Source organism: Sardina pilchardus, chromosome 10 (assembly GCF_963854185.1).
Source record: "Sardina pilchardus chromosome 10, fSarPil1.1, whole genome shotgun sequence".
Lineage (NCBI taxonomy): Eukaryota > Metazoa > Chordata > Actinopteri > Clupeiformes > Clupeidae > Sardina > Sardina pilchardus.
The window spans coordinates 31,545,887-31,568,694 of NC_085003.1; the positions used below are offsets into that span (position 1 = coordinate 31,545,887).

The 22,808-nt window shown below is 43.8% G+C and overlaps 1 protein-coding gene across 1 annotated transcript; it reads left to right on the top strand.

Moving 5' to 3' along the window:
• The first annotated feature begins 371 nt into the window (after window positions 1-371).
• Window positions 372-22,726, top strand: rspry1 (ring finger and SPRY domain containing 1). The gene is made up of 15 exons (XM_062547720.1): window positions 372-942; window positions 1,957-2,500; window positions 5,424-5,476; window positions 7,460-7,572; window positions 10,990-11,116; window positions 12,757-12,815; window positions 14,055-14,121; window positions 14,689-14,820; window positions 18,038-18,153; window positions 18,433-18,576; window positions 18,912-19,023; window positions 19,936-20,038; window positions 20,315-20,467; window positions 20,861-20,965; window positions 21,290-22,726. The coding sequence occupies exons 2-15, from the start codon at window positions 2,139-2,141 to the stop codon at window positions 21,384-21,386; spliced, it is 1,743 nt and encodes a 580-aa protein (XP_062403704.1). The 5' UTR covers window positions 372-942; window positions 1,957-2,138; the 3' UTR covers window positions 21,387-22,726.
• The last annotated feature ends 82 nt before the right edge of the window (window positions 22,727-22,808 follow it).

The window sequence follows — 22,808 nt, forward strand, 5'->3', positions numbered from 1 at the left end:
CATTTCTGTTTATGTAGTATACAAAAATGAACGATTCTTTGTAAAAAAATAAAATAAATAAAATAAAGGCATCATTCATGAACAACTCACTTAAAATAATGCAATGGACCTTGCTCTGGGAGAACTGTAAAAAAAATAAGCCAGAGGGAGAATAACTAACAATCTCTAACAATCCTCTCATATAAATCCAGATGATAATATTTTATAGCAACGGTAATGTTAATACAGCAATGTTTTCCGAGAATTAAGCAGGACTGTCGTCTCGGTAAAATACATCTAGTAATATGCATTCTTAACTATAACTTTAAAGGTAAGTTGACTCTCCAGTTTTTTTCTGTGTGCGTGTGAGGAGAGCATGATTTTGCTGTCTGCAAATTAGCATTGGTTGCCAGGATTAGTCAGGTGCAGTGTCGGCTATGGCATGTGTTGAGAAAAGTCTCACTGACATCATAGCTACGGTTTCGTTTTGCTCAGGCTTCAGGTTAACGTTAAATGTGTAGTGAGATAACAGAGCATTAGCTTCCTTTCGTACCCGTATCATATCGGAATCAAACGTTGGTGGATTTCTTTGAATGAGCAAGTGGCATCTATGGCTTCCATGAATAATCGCTAATTCGTTCTCTCGTCTTTATAATTTTACTGCCAGTATTTTTCATGGCAAATGGAAAGATAAGTAACATTCATGTTTGTTAATGTCAGCGTTAGCTACTTCCCTAACAATTGCCTGGAGTCGGAAAGGCCTATTTAGCTTGCTCATCCCCGCCTTTCTCGTGTACTGCAACACCGGAAATCTCTCCTTATTTTCGGGGTAAGGATCGGGTGTTGACTCCGGTTAACTCCGATTCAACAACCTAGTGGTATTTTCGGGACTGACAAAGGGAAAAGGGGGCTTTGGTGGCCATCCCTAGAGCCCTGTGTACAATTGGACCCTCTGCTATAAAGGTAAAGTTTATTATTATTTACTTAGCCTGTCAGAAAAAAACTAATTTTCCTTTTACGCTAAGCTAATGTTCGTTCCACAGTCTGGCTTCTCTTAACGTTGACGGTAACGTTAGCGCTTTAGCATGACTCTGGTGTGGAACTATTAGCCAATGCTAAGTTGAACAACTCTGCTTTTCTTTTAGTAATTGGTTACAGGTAGTTACATTTTCACTAGTTAACTTGCTAGGCAACATGATAGGCGATGTGAAGACATACTTTTAAATTGGCTAGTTAAATAGCTCGCTACTTGTTTGCAACGCTGTGTGCACTGGCAATTTGGTATGATGCCTTACAGCTGGTTCGTTTAGCTCACCAGCCAGCCGGTGCGGACTGGCTTGGAAGATGCCTTGCCAAATATTGGCTAATGGTAATCTAAAAGAGTTAATTACCTTTTGTCGAGGTAGGCAAACAAGCAACAGTTATTTAACTAGCTGCTACAGAGGACATATAAGTTTACACATTTGCTAACCAAGCAAATTATCTAACAGTAACTAGCTAACGAGTGATGGTTATGTAAGCTAATGTCACTGATAGATAAATTAGCCAATTTAAATGCAACCTGTGACAATAGCTGAGCTAGCCAGAATCTTTCGTGGTTTAAAATTAATGAACATGTCACTCTTTGACGACTAAGGTTACCGAGATGTTGGTTAGCTAGTTATTGTTCCGAAATTAACCGTATGTATTTTAAAAGTTCATTCTATTTATTGTCTGAATGTGTCATCCTCCTGAGACATGTATGTCATGCAACTCCTAGAAATCTGATTAAATATGTGGCCTTTGATTTCCTGTTGCCTCGCCTCTTCTCAGTGTATCCTCTATCTGGCTGACTTTTTTGTAAGTGTAAATAATAACCTTTAGCAATGTTCCAGTTCAGAGATAACACAATGTTTGTGGCGACCTGTGCTGCCTTCGTTTGCTTTTATGCTGTCGTGTTAAATGTGAAATTGTAAAGAGCGTGTCTCGTTTTTTTAGGTCTGCTGGGTGTGAACCCGCAACAGAAGTGTGTCCTGTCCTGCTGGGACTCATTGGAGGATGCTTGTCAACTTTACTGGTACTGTGCCTCTCTGCTCGGCCGATCACCGCCTCCAGTAGCACCATGAGTGGTAGCCCGGGCAGGATCGACTGCAGACGCCTCCTTAAATCCTCCAAATGATATGATAGTAGCCACCTGGATTGCATTCTGTGCCAGCAGAAGCCTTGCGCGGGTTCTGCGACTCACCGTAGAACAGCTGCACACGCTACAGTTTTGGCAGACCCTCGGGGCCACCGGAACCATGGGGAACAGCTGTGTATGCAGAGAGGACAGTGACGTGGAGGACGCATCCGCGCCCCGGGGGCGGCTGAGGCGCGGCGACCACACCACCGTAGAGACGACGGATGCCCGGGGCAGCCGCCCACGGGACCCGGTTAGGCCGCCCAGACGTGGCCGAGGTCCACATGAGCCTCGACGAAAAAAGCAAAACGTTGACGGCTTAGTACTTGATACATTAGCCGTTATTAGGACTCTGGTTGACAAGTAAGTAGGAGTTTTACAATTCTTGTAGATGCCTGCGAGTTTGGGCTTTGCTTGCATATTGTTGAATAGTGGTGTCAAACATTAACCTGTGTTGAGAGGCCATGTCCTAGAGCTAATGCACACTGTGGTGTGCTTAAGAAAGGGAACAGAAGATCCCTTACTTTTCTTTGGCTATTTGATAAACTATCAATCTTGCTTGACACAATGATGCTTGCAAGTTTGGCATCAGCTAAGAAAGCCATGAAAGCAGAAGTTAAGATAAGCATGTTCCCCTAACCTTACAGTTATTGTTGAGGAGATTACAGGGTCCTCTGTTTAAGGGTTAAGGTTGGTCTAGTCTGGTTGATGAATTGCTGGTGGTGGCTCAGTGTTTTGGTTGCAAATGCCTACTTCTTTTCTTACTGTCACAGTTTCTGCCCTTGCTGTCAATCAGGATTTTAGTGGAAGTGAATGTGTCCTGCTTCCTTAGTGAAGAAGTGCTGAACTACAGATGAGAGAGAGAGAGCGAGAGAGAGAGAGAGAGAGAATATGATACACATACAGAAAGAAAGGAGTGTTTCTCCTGCGCTGCACGTGGAGACTCCACTGCACCAGAGCCACACCCACTGAGAGCTGTGCTGCCTGGGTTTAGCAGGGAGTGGGGTGATGAGGAGATGAAGATCCCCAGCCTTCCCTCACTTGTTTAGAGAAGGGAAATTACTTATTTACTTACTTATTACTTAAATAATTATTTATTTATTTATTTATTTATCTATCTATCTATCTATCTATCTTTCTGTGGTTATGGGATTTGGCAGACACCTTTGTCCAAAGTCCTTACACACACACACTCATTGCAGAAGCTCCTCAAAATGAATTGCCCGAGCAGTATAGCTATGTCAACCGACCGGCTCCTTAAAACACATGCATTGCATTCAAGCGCTCTTGGCTGACAGTGTTTTTGTTCCTTCCTGTTACACATTATCTCTACACCCTCCCACACTGACACCTGCAGAAGAAGCAGCCTGATATCCACTGGCCAATAGCTGGGAATCTGTCACATCTGTGCCCTCCTCCATCAGATGTATGCATCCCACGCTTGATTTGCAGTATCTTTTCTCTGACATTTGCATCATGCCTGCGCAAACAGAGTGCTAATCATGGCAGATATTTATTCAGTTTCAGTTTCACCTCAGATGTTTTTTTTTACGTATAATTATTATTTATTTCCGTGATCGCTCCTCTCTCTCTCTCTCTCACACACACACACACACAGAGAGAGACTTCATTTCTCTGTGATGTGAGTGTTGTAAGTTACTCTTAAACTGGTCCTAGTATTCTGAAGTTTTGTGTTCAGACTCTTCAGACGTTGCATTATGTGTTGGTGGATCTTGCTTTGAGGTGTATATATGGCACCTTTGTTGGTTACTGTACATTAACCAGTAATGGTCATTACATTTCATTCAATTTACTGTGCTTAACTGCTTTTCGGGATCCATAAAATGTTCTCATAAAAGTATTGTAATCTCCTGAAAACAAACATGTTTTTAAGCTATGGTTTTGGGCTGTGGTTTCTGTGAAGTGTCTTTGTGGACAAAAGGCGCTGTGTAATCCGAATGGTAGTGTATGAAATTTAAATGAAGAGAATTGAATTGAATGCTAAGAGTAGCCTCGGGATACTCTCCAACAATCCTAGGCCCGTACATCACGTGGGTGAAAATAAGCATCACTCCCAATGCTTTCTTGTTGGACTGCCTGTCCTTTCCTCTCCGTGCCCTGAGGCATCCCTGAACCCTGCTTGCTCACCCAGCTGTTATCACACCTAGCTATTTAAACAACCCTGTTGCTCACTGGTTGCGGATATAGCCCAACCCAGAATCGGTGTAGGAGAGAGAACCTAAACCCAGAGAGATAACAGTAGAAAGTGTGCATGTGTGCGTGCATGTGTGTGTGTGTGTCTGTGTTTGTGTGAGACGGACAGTGTATGCCGCGGCCTTAATTGCCCCAGCAGTGTGTGTGTCCCTCTGGCTGGAGCTGGAGCTGGAGCTGGAGTTAGTGAACAGATTTACAGCCCAGGCTCCAGACCCCAGTCTGAGAGATGGATAGCCAGGCCAAGCCCTGGAGACAGATTGGCAGTAGTGACAGGCAGCAACAGGGGATCTCTCTCTGTCTCTCTCTCTCTCTCTGTCTCTCTCTCTCTATCTATCTATCTATCTATCTATCTATCTATCTATCTATCTCTGTCTCTGTCTCTGTCTCTGTCTCTGTCTCTGTCTATCTCTATCTCTCTCTCTCTTTCTCTCTTTGTCTGTCTCTATCTTTATTGTCTTATCCCTCATCAACTTAATAATTACCCCTTACACTACATGCAAAAATGTACAGATGTATGTAGATAAAGTACAGACTGCACTGTGCAGGAAGACCATAATACAGGCCATGAACAGACCATAGCAATTCAAGGTTGTTATAGTTATACTATTATTAGAACTATGAGAACTATTGTAATGAATATTAACTAAAGTTCCTCTTGTCCTGACTCTCTCCCCAACACAGACAGAAATTGAGAATGCGGCGTATTGAATGGTTTGTGTTGATTTACAGCACTCAAGAAAACTCCCACTCCATTCAGAATGAGGTCTTACACAGTTTAGAAGGAGCAGCAGAGGCCCAGTGGTCTCCCCAACATTCCATTCAGAAACATTTGTGTGATTCTGTGTAGATGCCGCCGATATTGGCCGGGTTTCCCAAAATTGTTAAGAAGCTCTTAAGTGCTAAGAACTTCTTAGGAGCGTTGCAAGAATGTTCTAAGAACGCTCCTAAGAAGTTCTTAGGACTTAAGAGCTTCTTAACGATTTTGGGAAACCCGGCCATTAAGTGGTGACTTCACATGATCTCCTCTTGAGTGAATCGTAACAAGCGTTTTTCCCTTTGATCTGTCCACCAGTGACCAGGAGCCACCGTACTCCATGATCACACTACACGAGATGGCAGAGACCGGTGAGTTCAGAGGCAAAACCTCCGTCATACTTCTTAAGCCCTAGTCACATATGAAGAAAAGTTGAGACCATTGTAACTTTGTCACGCCACATTTCGCATTGCCAGTAGTTATTTCACCTGTAATCGCTGGACAACATTGACATTACATGGCCCCTTGTTAGCCGCTTGCGGTCTGAATGAGGCTTTGTCCTCATTGTTCAGTCATGTTTGTCTTGTGTCTTTTCCAATGGGTATTCTAAGAACTTGGATTTGTGACCAGCCTGGGTAGGTTGGCAAATCTTCTAATGGCTCCGTTCTCCCTGCTACACAAAGCCATAGGGTTCTTCTATTAGGCAGTTGTCAACTGAGGTTCTTGGAATACCCCTCTGGTCTAGCTTTGCTTTCCAGTCGGTTTTTATTTGTTTGTTTATTTTTGCTTCAACCCTGCACGTGTTTACTTTGCCCCAGGATGTTCTGATTAGATAAAAGTGATCTAAGGCTCAGTAGGAGCAGCTGTCTAGGGCAGGCTATGGGTATCTGTAATGTGTTTCAGTTTGATTCAGCCTGTTCTTCTTCATGTTGGTCACAATAATGCAAAACAGAGTAACAAGAGCTAAATAGGGACCGTAGGAGGCAGTAATGGAGGCGGTCTCAGGGGATGACTACCTCAGAAAACCCCCACACGCATGGGCGCTAAACAACAACAACAACAACCGCCCTGCGGTGGTGACAGAATCCCCTCCGTGAAGAGGAAGCACATTAATGGAATCCTGTCAGTTTTCAGGGGATTTAATTCCTAATTTCTGGCGATGAGCCTCTGCTGTAAACCTCGCTGGCTTATTCACCTTTCGTTCACCCCCACGCCCTAATCTCATTATATAAATAGATAGTCTTTATTTGTGCGAGACACCCGAGCATGGGCCTGTGGCACCCCCTTTGTGCGGAGGCCGAGCCAGAGGGCACGCCTGCCTTTCCCCTGTGTGGGCAAGATGATGATGATGATGATGGTGATGACGATGCAACTTCCGTGGGTTCACTGCTGCTTCCCAGAGAGGGCAGGGCTTGGCATGGGGTACTCTCTGGGTGTTAACAACTGCAGCTCTGCCTCTCTCGTCTCTCCCCCTCACCCCCTCCTTCCTGCCAGCTGCACTGCCCATGCCCGTGCCCGGGGTGGTGTAGTGTTGACCGTTTAGAAGTGTTTCTGTTTGTTAGGGGTGGGGACTTGTTGGAACTGCAGAATGCAGAATGAGTTGGGTGGGTCTGCTGTTCTTGAGGAGTGGCTTCGAGGGAGGGGGAGATGGATGATTTTGATGTTGGCACACACACACACACACACACACACACACCACACCAGACCACACCACACCACACCGCACAATGAAGTACTCAGATCAGGACAATTTCACTTACTGGTTCGGTTCTTTGAGCTTTTCCTTTTTCTTTGTGTGTGCACTGCCTTTGTTCCTGCAGCACAGCAGGTGGAAGAACATGATGATAATAGCGAAGTCACAGGGTCGACTCCAAGGAAACACACTTCCTGAGGGAGTGTGTACATTACCTGTGTTTTCAGTCAGCACTTCTGGTTGAAACATCTGCCTCAAGCATTAATGTATTTGTTCGTATGCAACGCAGCTCACACTTCTGAGTGTAGCCTACGGCCGTGCTGTTGCCAATGTATAAAGAGTCCATTTATCAGAACCCTGAAGCAAGTAACTAGATTCCAGCCCCCCCCCTGGCTTGGAATTACGAAACCACAGATGTTGTATGGCGATTGGTGATTCATCTTTTTTAGTCTTTTTGTTTTTCTTTGTGCATAGTGACTCATGGCAGCCTCATGTGAAAAACCCACCTTCCTCTTGTTACATGAACATATCATCATCTCGTGCATAAAAGAGTGAGAGAAAAAAAAATAGAGGCGCCATTTATTGACCGATTGCTGTTCTCTTCCTGTGCCTTTGTCTCTCCCTCTCCCTCTCCCTCCCACGCGTGCGACCCGGCCCACAGATGACGGCTGGCTGGAGGTGGTCCAGTCTCTGATCCGGGTCATTCCTCTGGACGACCCACTGGGGCCTGCTGTGATCACGCTGCTGTTGGACGAGTGCCCTCTGCCAACCAAAGTGAGTCGCTGCCACTAGCATGTGTGCAAACCGGCACACTAGTTATTCCACCTTAAGTCTTTTGTGTTAATAATTCTTTATTGCTTTCTTTTTATTTTTTATTTTATTATTATTACTATCATTATTATTATTACTCTTTGCTCATCTATGCTTTTATCTGCTATTACTGTTTGGTTTTTGTTTATGTAAAGCACATTGAATGACCTCTGTGTATGAAATGCGCTATATAAATAAACTTGACTTGACTTGACTTGACATCACAAGCTCAAGCCAACATAACCAGATGTGCACACATCCATCCATACATACAGTGCCTATAGAAAGTCATCATACCCTTTTGAAATAGTTACTTTTTTTGTCTTACAGCCTGAAATCAAAACCCATTTTAAAAAAAATCTTTTCCAGTTTTATTAACAAATTTAGCTGTGCAACATCAAAATAATGAAAAAAAAGTAAACAGTTCTGAAAATTAATAAAAAATGAAAAACTAGAATAACAGGGTTGGAAAAGTCATCATACCCCTGACTTAATACTTTGTAAAGCTTCCTTTTGCTTTCATTACAGCCATCAATCTGTTTGGATATGTCTCTATTATAGCTTTGCACACCTAGATAGGGGAATATTTGCCCAATTTTCCGTACAGAAATGTTAAAATTTAGTCAAATTCTGTAGGGAATGGTGATGGACTGCTCTCTTCAAGTCAATCCACATATTTTCTATAGGATTTAAGTCAGGGCTCTGACTTTGCCACTCAAGGATATTCACCATCCTATCCTTAAGCCACTGCTTTGTTCTTTTGGCAGTATGTTTAGGATTATTGTCGTGTTGGAAGGCGAATGACCTCCCCATCCTCAGCTGTCTAGGAGAGGGACGCAGGTTTTCCTTAAGAATGTGGGTGTACTTGGCAGCATCCATTTTCCCTTCTATCCTGACCAATTGCCCAGTTCCCGCTGAAAAGAAACATCCCCACAACATAATGTTGCCCCCACCATGCTTCACACTAGGTATGGTGTGTTTTGGGTGGTGTACTGTGTTGGTTTTCGCCAAACATTGCGCTTGGAGTTCAGTGCAAAAACACATCTGGAATATTCTGCTACCATGTGGAAAAAGCTTATATGGTCAGATGAGACTAAGATCGAACTTTTTGGAGACTAGAATTGAAGTTTTTGGACTGAGCTCCAGGCGCTAACCAAACACAGTATACACACCCAAACACACCCAAAACACACCATACCTACTTTGAAGCATGGTGGGGGCAACATTATGTTTTGGGGATGTTTCTCTTCAGCGGGGACTGGGCAATTGGTCAGGATAGAAGGGAAAATGGATGCTGCCAAGTACACCAAAATTCTTGAGGAAAACCTGCGTCCCTCTCCTAAACAGCTGAGGATGGGGAGGTCATTCGCCTTCCAACACGACAAAAATCCTAAACATACTGCCAAAAGAACAAAGCAGTGGCTTAAGGATAGGATGGTGAATATCCTTGAGTGGCAAAGTCAGAGCCCTGACTTAAATCCTATAGAAAATATGTGGATTGACTTGAAGAGAGCAGTCCATCGCCATTCCCTACAGAATTTGACTAAATTTTAACATTTCTGCACGGAAAATTGGGCAAATATTCCCCTATCTAGGTGTGCAAAGCTATAATAGAGACATATCCAAACAGATTGATGGCTGTAATGAAAGCAAAAGGAAGCTTTACAAAGTATTAAGTCAGGGGTATGATGACTTTTCCAACCCTGTTATTCTAGTTTTTCATTTTTTATTAATTTTCAGAACTGTTTACTTTTTTTTCATTATTTTGATGTTGTACAGCTACATTTGTAAATAAAACTGGAAAAGATTTTTTTTTAAATGGGTTTTGATTTCAGGCTGTAAGACAAAAAAAGTAACTATTTCAAAAGGGTATGATAACTTTCTATAGGCACTGTACATACATACATCAATTACATATATATTTCCAGATGAACGCATTCACTAATATGTACTGGCATGTAGACATACAGATTTACCGTACACTCATCCATACATGCATCAATTGCGTGCACATTCACAGATGAACACATGCTCTAATACACTACTGTTCAAAAGTCTGGAATCATTTAGAATTTTTTTTCGTCATTAATGTTGTAAATGACTGTTGTAGAAAGAAATGGCTAATCTTTTATGCAGTATCTACATACGTATATACTGTAGATTGCCAATATCAACAACCATTTATCCAATGTTCCAAAGGCATATTCTGTTCACTAATCTTTTATCATTTTAAAGGATTACTTCTTAGATTAGAATCATTTCTTGAATTTCCCCTTGGGGATCAATAAAGTATCTATCTATCTATCTATCTAAGGGCTTTTAAAAGAAAACATTGCAATTGAGAACCATTTTGCAATTATTTAAGCACATAACGTCATCTGAAAACTGCTGCCCTGATTAAAAAGAAAACGATGCGAATGATCTCAGCCGGTATTCTGTCTAGAATGGAATGGAATGGAAATTTCTAAGTGATCCCAAACTTTTGAACGGCAGTACACACACACACACACACACACACACACAGATATACACACACACATGCACTGCTCTGCGTCTTATGCTACCATGTTGTCTTTCTCCCTCAGTTTCCCTCCCTCCTCTGTTTCCTCCCCCCCCCACCTTACCCTTGTCTTTGTCTGTGTCTTCCCTGCTCTTTGACATAATGGTTCGCTCACATATGCAAACATACTCTCATAAGCACACATACTCTTCACTCGCGTGTGCACTCTCTTGCTCTCTGTCCTTCCCTCCCTCTTAGAAACACACACACACACACACAAACACTGCGTTGAGTCATCAGTGCTTTCTTTTGTCTCGGTACAGCTCATCCCTGTAGCGTCCGTGCTCAGCTGTCATGCTTAGTGGCAGCCCATTTCATAACTGCCCATTTCAGAGAGAAGGAGAGGGAGAGAGAGAGGAAGAGAGAGAGGGAGAGAGAGAGAGAGGGAGGGAGAGAGAGAAAAGTTAGCCTCTGATGAAGCCTGTGGGTTTGCCCCCGGCTTCCTACTGTATGCGACGGCTCCTCCGTGGGTCTTTGGAAAGAGGGAATTACAGCCTTCATCTGTCACCCACAGAATTGTATTGTTTGGCAGCCCACTGGAGAATGGGTTCTCTAGTCAGTAAATGCATGTTGAAGTGTGTGTGTCAGTGTGTCTGAGAGGGAAATAGTGGGTGGGGGAGCAGGGAAGAGAGAAAGAAAGAGAGGGTGAGTGGGAAGGAGACAGAAAGAGAGGGAAAGGGAGGGATAGAGAGAGAGAGAGGCGGATGTCACATTAGGTTAGTGCATATGGTGTATGTAGTCAGTCTGACTGTTTGCGCCTTTGTCTAAGCGTGTGTGCGTGACCTGGCTTGACTTTTCTGTCCCTTCCGTTCCCTTCCCAGGATGCTTTGCAGAAGCTGTCAGAGATGCTGAGCTTGAGCTCAGCTGTGGCGCGTCAGGATGCACTCATCCCTGCCAAACACCGCAACACCACCGCTGTGCTGGGCTGCCTGGCCGAGAAACTCGCCGGTGAGTGACGCGCACACACACACAGAGAGAGACTGTTGTGCTTGGTTGCCTGAAACCATAGTCATAGTCACACACACACACACACACACACACACACACACACACACACACCTGTATGACTGTATGGTGGATGCTTAATACACATGTGAAAGACACACACACACACACACACACGCACACACACACTGTTGTGCTTGATTGCCTAGCGGAGAAACCATAGAGCCATAGTGACACACACACACACACACAGATACACACCGGTATGGCTGTATGAATGCTTAACACACATGTTGAGACACTTAAATTACCAACTTGCCCTAGCAAGGGCACATGCTTACGAAACAGCCTCTTTCCCCATCTACCTGCCAACGACATTGCAAAATACTCTCTCTTCCCCTTTCACTCGTTCACATTCTAGCTGGAGTTTTTTCCCTGGCTGGCTTTCCCTGTTTCTTGTCAGGAATGTGCCCCCTCCCCTCCCCACCATTTTTTAAAGTATGTGATGTCATCGTATATCACCATCAGCACTGACGTGTGGGCAGCCCTGATGACCTGAGAGAGGTCTACTATTCCCGCCCCCCCCCCCCCACCCACTACAGCCTCCATTCCTGACATTCTCCTCTTCCCTGTCCCATCCACCTCTGCTGCTCTCCCTGTTGTTGTGAATGAAGTTAAGGGGCAGAAGCCTGTCCCTTGCTCTCTCTACCTCAGCAGCAGCAGCAGCTGCCTCAATCGTGGCCTTGTTCACACACCATCCTACCGGCTACCTCTCCTCTGACCTGGGCTCTGGCGGCCACATTGAGCCTTTAGCTCCAGGAAAAAAACACGCACGCGGACACACACGGACGGACATCACACAGACGACACACACACAGACGGACACACACACACACACACACACACACACACACACGGACGGACACACACACACACACACACACGGATGGACACACGGACGGACGGACGGACGGACGGACACACATGACGGACACCTCAAACCCTAGCTTCCTTCCTCTTCTCAGGCTGACTGCATAGCTGCCATCAGCTAGATGAAAACCCCAGAGTCAGGTCCCCTTTCTTTGCTGTGCTGTCACAGCTCTCACCCCAGATGCACCACACACACACACACACACACACACACACACGGACGGACACACACACACACACACACACGGATGGACACACGGACGGACGGACGGACGGACGGACACACATGACGGACACCTCAAACCCTAGCTTCCTTCCTCTTCTCAGGCTGACTGCATAGCTGCCATCAGCTAGATGAAAACCCCAGAGTCAGGTCCCCTTTCTTTGCTGTGCTGTCACAGCTCTCACCCCAGATGCACCACACACACACACACACACACACACACACACACACACACACACACACACACACACACACACACACACAGACACACACACACAGACACACAGACAAAATGTTTTGCTACCGCCACTCCCTTTGTTGACCCTTTGTATCCTAGAAGTTTTCTGTTGTGTACATCAAATTCAGTGTTTATATGAAACATCAAATCCAGTTATAATAGATAATTTGTTGGTTTCTTTTACAATAATAACATGGCCATGTGTTGTGATAACATGGTGTAATAACATGATCATGCATCTGTTTGTTTCAGGCCCCGCCAGTATAGGCCTCCTCAGCCCTGGAACCCTGGAGTACTTATTGGAGAGTCTGGTAAGGCATGAACACATTACATTACATTACATTACCAGACATTACATTACCGTTACATTTTTTTTACATTTTTTTAAAGATTATTTTTTTGGGCTTTTTTATGCCTTTAATTGGACAGGACAGTAGAGAGTATGACAGGAAACGAGCAGGAGAGAGAGTAGGGGTGGGATCCGGAAAGGACCACGGGGCGCGAATCGAACCCGGGTCGCCGGCGTGCGGCGCCACGGCTGGGGCCACATTACCGTTACATTTAGCAGACACTTTTTTTGCCCAGAGTGACTCACATATTTCAAGGGGCTACATTGTCCCCAGAGCAACTTGCGTGTTGCTCAAGGGCACAACGGTGGAAGCTGGGAATTTAACCTTGAACTTTCAGGTAACCCAGCTGCTTAACCACTACTCACTACACCGCCCCCAATAAAAAAAAATGTACCGTAATGTAATGTAAATAAACAGAAACAGCAAACTATTTTCCTTCTGTATACAGTCAGTCTCTCCCTAAATGTGGCCATAGAGCTGTCCTGAGTTGAGAGTTCACAGTAGACTAGAATGAAAATGACCAGTGAGCCACTTCAGCGTAGCTCCAATAAGTTGTTTTGCTGCTACATCATAGCATAAGCATAGATCGTGTTTCAGTAGTGAAATATTAAACCTCCAGATTGAACGCTCAGTGAAAAAGTAAATGTGACCCTGCAAAGCGAAACCAGTCACTTTGGTAACATTTACAAAATTAAGGTATAGTGCTCACATGAACGACCATAAACTAAGCTTTCCAACGATATGTATATCGAGTTTATTACACAAACTATCGTTAAGATAACCGCATCCAAAGTTGACATGGTTCTCCCGTCACGATATGCCAGAAGAGGAGAAATCAGCTTTTTAAGCGGTGTGGACAACGGGAATGACTGCTAATGTGTTGAATCTTCACCGCGTTTAACAGTCAAAACTTATGTTTTTCCGTGAAATGAGTTCACAATATGAAACTGTAGACTGTAGACTGAAGTATGCGAAAATGTGAAATTCAGCATTTTAACCCGGAAGTTTGTTTATTGTGGATTTTCCCAAAATCACATGGTGCGCAAAGCGACTGATTTCGCTTTGCAGGGTCACAAATAGGTTTCACTTGTTTTTTCTCTGTAAGTCTTTAGTTCACATACATAAATAGTATTCAACATTTTCTTTGTAGTTTGTATATATTTTTTATTTAATGTGTGTGTGTGTGTGTGTGTGTTCCAGAGCTCAGAAGCACATCCCACTGTTATGCTCTTTGCTTTGATCGCGTTGGAGAAGTTCTCCCAGACAAGTAGGTCTTTGTTCATCCATTTACTATGAAATCAATGTATTCAATACAGGGTTCCCACGGGTCTGGGAATATCAGGAATATCATGGAAATTTGATGAAGTCTATTCCAGAGACTGAAAGTCAGGGAATTATATAATTTGTAGGGCAAAGTCATGGAATATCAGGGGATTTTGTTGTAGGAGTTTAAAATTGACATGCACTAAAATACATTCATGCAAATATATTTCCTCGCAGAATTGGTGGATATCTGGTAATTAGCTTCATTGCTTGCTTGAGTGCTTGTGCTTAGCCCAACTTTGTTTATTCTATGCCCATGTATTCATTCTAAAAAAAAAAAGTAAAAGATTTTTGAATGCTAAGCAACTAGACATCTCTAGTTAGAATATTGTATGATTCATTCTATAGTAGGTCATGGAAATGCAGGTTTTTCTTCAGGAAATGCCATGAAATTTTACATCTGACTTAGAGTGGGAACCCTGTCAATGTCTTCACAATCGAACAGGTTTGAGGTTTAAATACCCATGTGTGTGTGTGTGTGTGTGTGTGTTCGTTCATGCGTGCGTCTCAGGTGAAAACAAGCTCACGGTGTCAGAGTCGTGCATCAGTGATCGTCTGGCGGTACTGGAGTCATGGGCGGATCACTTGGACTACCTGAAGCGGCAGGTCGGATTCTGTTCCCAGTGGAGTCTGGACAACCTGTGTGAGTATGCACACCGACGCCACTAGTTCCACCCACTCGGCATTGAATGTCTGAAACTCAGTCACAGCGTCAGGTCCAGACAATCATACGCCATCTGATTAGCAGCTGAAGCCACACAATCACAGATTCTGAAGGGCTGCTACTTAAGTATCAGTATTGCGTATATTGTAAATGGTAAATGGACTGATTTTATACAGCGATTTTCTTTTTTAATTTTATTTTTTTTCCCCAACTCCTGCAAGCATTTTCATGCCTCACATTCACTCATTGCGATGGTGGAGGCTGCCATGCAAGGCACCAACCTGCTCATCGGGAGCACTGGGGTTAAGTGTCGTGTTCAAGGACACTTAAATAGTGTCGGGAGGAGTTGGTACCTGAATGCGGATGCTGCAGACGCCTGCCCCACCGCTCCCCACCTTAATCACTTGTTCCGCCTTAATCACACTAGCTAACTTGGAAATGAGGTTCGATGTCCAAAATTCCAAACTACCCCTTTAAAACCCATAAAGAAAGTCAAGGGAGGAACTTATGAGATGCTATGACTATGAGCCGGTCTGCTTTCCAACTTTGTTTAGATGATGTTATAGAGGCTGACTTACAGGCTTGTACATGGTGGCAATACTGGAGTTTTGCTGAAGAGGAAACTACCAGCCAGTGACTCAGTATTGCATGATATTTTAAAGTGTTGTTAAATGCATAGCTAGGTAGGATCTGATTGCTAGCTAGCTTCATAGAATGTTTATTGGGGAAAGAGGTTAAAGCAATAGTTCGGAATTTTGGACATAGGACCTCATTTCCAACTCAGTCTGGGTAATATAGGTCGGTGAAGACCATTTTCAGTGAATTTCTGCCCTTCCTATGAGTTGCAGCGTTCATCTCGTGCTAATCTGGTGCCAAGATAACGCAAGTCAACGGTAACATCCAGCCTGCCACTGAAAACACTCCACAGAACACCCGAAACAAATACATTTTAACGTCAGACTATCGATGCACATGCCTAGTGTTGATAGAATCATGTTAGAAATAAAACGAACCTTGCATCGCATTGCAATAGCCTACTTTGTTCCCTGTATGGCAGTGGCGGATTGATATTGAGAAACTAGTCCCTCAAAATGTAATAAATCATTGAGTTGCAAGGTTAGTTTTATTTCTAAAATTATTCTATCAACACGGACTTGTATATCGATAGTCCGACGATTTAATTGACTTGTCTCGGGTGTGCGGTGGAGTGAGTAAGACTGTTGTTGATGTCAGACTGATGTTACCGTAGAAATGTGTTAGCTCAAAACCAGCGTTAGCAAAGGGGGACGCTGCAACTGAAGGAAGGGGCTAAACGCGATAAAAAACGGTCTCCACCGACCTATATCACCTCGGTAAAGTTGGAAATGAGGTCCTATGTCCAAAATTCCGAACTATTCCTTTAATGTGTTTTGTTGCGGATTGCGATTCAGCCTGTGTATTCCATCTGTTTGTATGTATTACAGTATATTAAATAATTGGACTTCCTGATTTTCTGATTAGAATTGGCAGCAGGAATGACTTTTTTTGTGATAAGGGCATTCTGGAATTCATGTGAACATGAGTCATGTGGACAGACTGGGTCATTAGTCATTCATGCTAAAGCCACAGAACATGACAACGACAACATTTGCTTTTCAGGCCCAAGTATCAGTCTCATTGAACTTTGAGCTTTCTCAGCTTTTGTTTCATGGAACCTTTTGACCTTTTGTTCACTTGTCTCATTGAGGTTTTTTCCTGAGGTTCAGTATTAATGATAACAGGGAGAATAGTCATACCGGTAATGGCGTTACTTTGTGATGTGTACATGCGTTTTTAAGGAGGTCTAATACAAACAGTAGTGAATGGCCGTGGTTACGGCCATGGGTTTGTCCCAGCAGTCAGGTGGTCCTGGAAGTGCTAGCTCTACCTCGTTTGCGCTGCACCCATGTTGGCATGGAATTTCCCCAGGATTCACAGACAAACATCCCCTTTACGCCATGTTGTGTAACACTCACACATATGTGTGATGAATACCATTGTGTATCCATGCAGTCTATGGGGAAAAAGAGTATCAGTATGCAGTTTATGGGGCATCTTTCTTCTAGCCTTTACATTTTCTCTTTCTGTTTCTTGGTATTGTGCTCTTCCCTGAATTTCCCCACAGTTGTGTGCTACTTGAGCCTAGTAAACCTTTAAATATGACTTTTCGCCATCACAACTCACTGACTGACTGCTGTTTCACGTCACCTCGCTGATTAGTTGTTTTTGATGGACAAATGTGACCCTGTAAAGCGGAACCAGTCGTTTCGGTAAAATTTATTAAATTAAGTTATTGTGCTCACGTGAACGGCCATAAACTAAGCTTTCCAACGATATGTATATCGAGGGTATTACATAAACTATCGCTAAGATAACCGCATCCAAAGTTGACATGGTTCTCCTGTCACGATATGCCAGAAGAGGAGAAATCACCTTTTTAAGCGGCGCATGCACAACGGGAATGACAGCAAATGTGTTGAATCTTCGCCAGGTTTAACAGTCAAAACGTATGTTTTTCCGTGAAATGCGTTCACGATATGAAACTGTTGACTGTATACAGTCGAATTATGCGAAAATGTGAAATTCAACATTTTAACCCGGAAGTTTGTTATTGTTGATTTTCTCAAAATAACGTTGTGGTCAAAACGACTGATTTCGCTTTGAATGGTCACAAATGTGTAATGGGCGCATGACCACTAGTTTGTGCACCGCAAATAAGTCTCCAGGATGCAAATTGTGTATAAATTAGGTCAGCATGTCAAAGCCCGTAGCTGTGAAGAAGCCCAACTTTCAGCACACAAAACGGCCATATGTTGTATAACAGCCATAGCAAATAAACCATGTCCTGGAGGTGTGGAAAGAAGGAGGAGAGCAACTTCTTACACATAATGCCTTTTATGTGTTTTTCTGTTCCCCACCCCTCCCCACTTGTTTTGGGGCGGTGGTAGTTTAGTGGTAAAGGAGCTGGGCTAGCATACAGTAGCCTGAAAGTTGTCGGTTCAATTCCCAGCTTCTACCGTTGCGCCCTTGAGCAAGGCACTTAACACCAAGTTGCAATATAATGACAATGTAAACCCTTGTAATATAGTTGACTTATGTTAGTCAATTTGGATGTAAAAGTGTATGCTTAATGTAATGTAATGAAATATTTTGTTTTTCCTGCCAACGGCTGCTGTAGTCCTGAAAGAGGGTCGTCAGTTTACATACGAGAAGGTCAACCTGAGCAACATCAACGCCATGCTGAACAGCAACGACGTCAGCGAGTATCTGAAGATCTCGCCCAGCGGTCTGGAGGTGCGACACACTCCCGTCACCACTGATAACATTTCACATCCTCACTGATGACATTTCACATCCTCACATCTTCGGAGGAAATTGTGTTGAAAACCTTATGAGGATATTGTGAAAGTCCCCGTCATTCATTCACTTCACTGGCAGAAAGACACACTCTTGTGGTCAGATCCCTTAATTGTTTTTTTTTTCTCTCTCTCTCTCCCTCACACTTTCTTTACCACCCTCCCCCTCCATTCTCTGTCTCGCCTTTCTGGTCTCTTCTCTCATGCACCCTCTAAGGCTCGCTGTGATGCCTCCTCTTTCGAGAGCGTCCGCTGCACGTTCTGCGTGGACTCTGGCATCTGGTACTACGAGGTCACGGTCATCACCTCTGGGGTCATGCAGATCGGCTGGGCCACCAAGGACAGCAAGTTCCTCAACCACGTACGGCCCCTCCTGACATCATGCCTCCAACCACTGACCTTTAGACCATCATCCAGTAGAATATACACCAGAAACTCCAAGACACACACAGTTACCGTAATTTCCTGACTATTAGCCGCGGCTTATACATTGATTTTGCTACATTTCTTCAGCTATGAGGTTAATACACAGGGGGCAGTTAATATGGTATTAATATGGTTTTGTTTCTTTTAACTTGCATAAAACACAGTCCTGCGGCTTATACACAATGCAGCTAATACACAGGAAATGACTGTAAACTCACATCCATACGTAGTGTGTATAATGCTCATGCATATGTTTGTGTGTTTTGACAGGAGGGCTATGGGATTGGGGATGACGAGTACTCGTGTGCTTATGATGGCTGCAGGCAGCTGATCTGGTACAACGCTCGCAGCAAACCTCACTCCCACCCCTGCTGGAAAGAAGGTCAGTCTTCACCACTCACAGACTCAACACTACTGACATGTGTGCCAGGGATGGGAATTAAATATATTGTCCACTTGCGCTGATTTGAGATTTTGGAGTCCACCAGCCACACTGTGAGGGGAGAGATGTGAGGGATAAATCGTGCCGATTTGAAGTTGAGGTTCTCAACTTCAAATCAGCGCGATTTGCCCTTGGGATCAACAAAGTATCTATTTGTCTATCTATCTATCTTATAGGCTACTGGTGCCTATAAGGGTGGATATTTCCCCTTTCACTGCTTTTATAAATGGAATCATGATCAATTTAATTTGGCCTAGTTTGTTTTAACAATTAATTACAAAAATCCCCTTTTTAATGTCAGTGCCTATGAAAATTCGACCGGATCTGACTGTATATTTGTGGTATGCTAGCGCAATCTATTTACCCGTCACAGTGGCTGGTAAGTTCCTCAAATTCACCGGCCGGTACACAATTGCTAGTTTCCATCGCTGCTGTTTTCAGCTAGTCCACACCTTTTCCTAACATGCTGCTTGTTGGCTTGTGTCTGTTATTTGTTGTGTAACAGGTTTTTAATCCGGTGTTAAATAAAGGTGGATTTAGTGGGTGTAAAAGTTGACACCGGTGCTGAAATGACAGTAATGGTGTAATGGCACACATCCTTCTTGGAAGGAGGAACCCTTTTATTTCTCTCTTGGGAAAAACACACACACACACACGCATGCACACGCGCTTGCGGAGGCAAGACAAGTTTGTTTATATAGCACATTTCATACAGAGGCATAATTCAATGCGCTTACAGAGGCATAATTCAATGTGCTGACACAGACACACACACACACACACACTGTTGTACTGAATCAGTTGGATGGGTTAAGGTTAAATGGCCTGTAACCTTTGTGCTCCATCAAACAGGTGATGCCATAGGCTTTCTCTTAGACCTCAATAAGAAGCAGATGATCTTCTATCTAAATGGACATCAGCTTCCCCCAGAGAAGCAAGTGTTTTCATCAGCCACGTAAGTCTCATAGTACATAGCATTTTACATCCTCACTGCCTCGTCATCTTCGGAGGAAATTTTGTTAAACAAATGTATGATGAAATTGTGGAAGTCCCTGTCATTCATTCACTTACTGGCAGAGACACAGATTCTTCATTGTTCTCTCTCCCTCTCCCTCTCACTCTCCCTCTCCCTCTCTCCCTCCCTCTTGTCTGCTGAGTTTACATACATCCACTCTATCTTGCACCTGTTGTGTAGAACTCATTTTAAAGGATTGCATCTTCCATCTTTCAGGTCGGGCTTCTTTGCCGCGGCGAGCTTCATGTCTTATCAACAGTGTGAGTTCAACTTTGGGGCCAAGCCGTTCCGCTACCCCCCATCTGTCAAGTTCAGCACCTTTAATGACTTCGCCTCTCTGGCATCAGATGAGAAAATCATCTTGCCAAGGTACGTGCATCGGACATCTAGCTCCTTCCCCTACACACACCCTGGCTTCTCTAACAGCCTCCGCCACGGGGAAACACTAGAATCTAGATGCTAGATTATAGAGTGTTTTATTGACTCTATAATCTAGAGGCTAGATTCTAGAGTGTTTTATTGACTCTATAATCTAGAGGCTAGATTCTAGATCAGATCACAGAGTCTAGATCACTTCATTGCCTCCTCAGTTCCTTGTTCTCCTCGTGTTGCTGTTCAAGTGTCTCCTTAAAAGAGTTTATATGAATCACTTCTGAGACATTGGTCTTTGGTACTTAAAAGTGCCATATATTTTCTACCAATGTTGAAGGGATTTTAAATGAAATGGAGCCTGTGCCATAATTTTCCGTGTTCGACCTGCAGACACAGACGCCTGGCCCTGTTGAAGCAAGTGAGCATCCGAGACAACTGCTGTACCCTGTGCTGTGATCAGATGGCTGACACAGAGCTCAGACCCTGCGGACACAGGTACTGTAGGCCACTGAAGCACAAGGGGCAAAAGAAGTACCCAGTACACACTAAAGAGGGCATATTGCATCATTTTTAATTCTAGCCCTACATTTTGAAACCACTTGTCTTGAACTTGTAAAAGAACACATGGTTCCTATTCATATTTTTATTCACCTTACACATAGTATAGCTCCAAACCTTAAAAAAGGAAAGACCTGATATTTGTTGCACATAGTATATACAAACATGTTGTTTGACTCACTTATGTATTCTATTATAATGTGTGTATGCAATGGTTCAGTGTTTTCTGACTCTGTGTGCGTGTCCTAATGTGCATTGCAGTGGGATTTGCATGGAGTGTGCCTTACAGCTGGAGACGTGCCCCCTGTGTCGCCAAGACATCCAGACGCGTGTCAGACTCATCTCCCACGTGTCCTGACACCACCGCCCCTCCCTCGCCGCCCTCTCCCCACCCACACAATCTCACTGAGGGACACGGGGACTCGGACATTCCCCCGCCTCCATTCGAAACAGTCCCCGCTGTCCAACAGAAGACACACACCTGACCAACGGAATCATGATTTGAGGGTTGGACACTCACCGGTCGGTCGGCCCACAGAAAAGAGAGAGAGAGAGAGAGAGAGAGAGAGAAAAAGAAGAGCAGAAGAAGAGGAAGGTGGAGGAAGAGGAGGGGGAGGGGTAGACTGACATCTTCCCCTGAGAGCACTGCACAGAGGTGCAGATTTGCTGTCTGTCTATGAGTGTGTTTGTGAGAGAGTGTGTGTGTGTGTGTGTGTGTGTGTGTGTGTGTGTGTGTGTGTGTGTGTGTGTGTGTGTGTGTGTGTGTGTGTGTGTGTGTGTGTGTGTGTGTGTGTGTGTGTGTGTGTGTGTGTGTGTGTGTGTGTGTGTTTGTGCCATTGTCAGACACAGAGAAAGAGGGGTGAGGAGCTTCTGTGTGGAGACAGAAAAGCATTTGTAGAAACATGCCATAAAACTTCATGCGATTCATACACAGCAGCATTCTACACTTGGATTGGCCTTCTGCTCTTGACTCCCCCAACCCCTTTGGAGGAGAATATACTCCCAAGACTCTCTGCTCAGTGTGTCCTACGTATCTCTGCGTAAAGATGTGTTCATTGTATCTGTGATCTCTCATGTTTCAATTCCAACTCGACACAAAGGCACAACAGCAAAAAAAAAAACACAAAAAAAAGAGCTTCGTTACCTGTTTTTATTTTCGTGATGTCAATGCCTGACTCCTGAGAGGTGCGTAGGCTGGGTCCAGCTTCGTCTCTCCCTACTCTTCTGTACTTGAAACGGTTCTGGATAAACTCCCTACATCCTGAATGAGATGTGTTAAAAAAAAAAGAGAGAGAGAGAGAGAGAGAGAATCATAATTGTGAAGAAACTGTGAGTGAAATGGTATATATTTGTGCAAACAAGAAATGCAAAAAAGCAGAATCTGCATTTAATAATAATGCCTAATCATGAAGGGTAATAAGTTAATAATCAAATTTGTAGAGGTTCAAATTTGGAAAATGAGGATGCCCAGGATGAAAAGTTACCCAGATGTTCAGAAATCCCCAGAAGGGGTTTTGGGCATGATGTGCTTTTGGCCAAATAGTTTTGGCTGCTAAGATATTTGTTTGGGGTTGTTGGGTAGCCATGTTTAAAGAGCCACGGATGTATCCTGGGGTTCCAAAGATCATTTAATGACATACAAATCATTTTTTCTGGATTGTGATGTTTGTAATAAACGTCTGTTTATGTGTTGCATAATATGTGGTCAATTTTATTTTAATATTTGTGTTTAGGATACTTTGATGCTAAAAGAGAACCTTACCATACCAGAGGCTACTGC

What these genes read in the sequence shown, in the direction of transcription:
- rspry1 (XM_062547720.1), top strand. Translation starts at nt 2,139, where the DNA reads ATGATAGTAGCCACCTGGATTGCATTCTGTGCCAGCAGAAGCCTTGCG. An exon ending in TCTCGCCCAGCGGTCTGGAG is followed by an intron (nt 18,154 to 18,432) that starts GTGCGACACACT and finishes GCACCCTCTAAG; the next exon opens with GCTCGCTGTGATGCCTCCTC. An exon ending in CCACCCCTGCTGGAAAGAAG is followed by an intron (nt 19,024 to 19,935) that starts GTCAGTCTTCAC and finishes TCCATCAAACAG; the next exon opens with GTGATGCCATAGGCTTTCTC.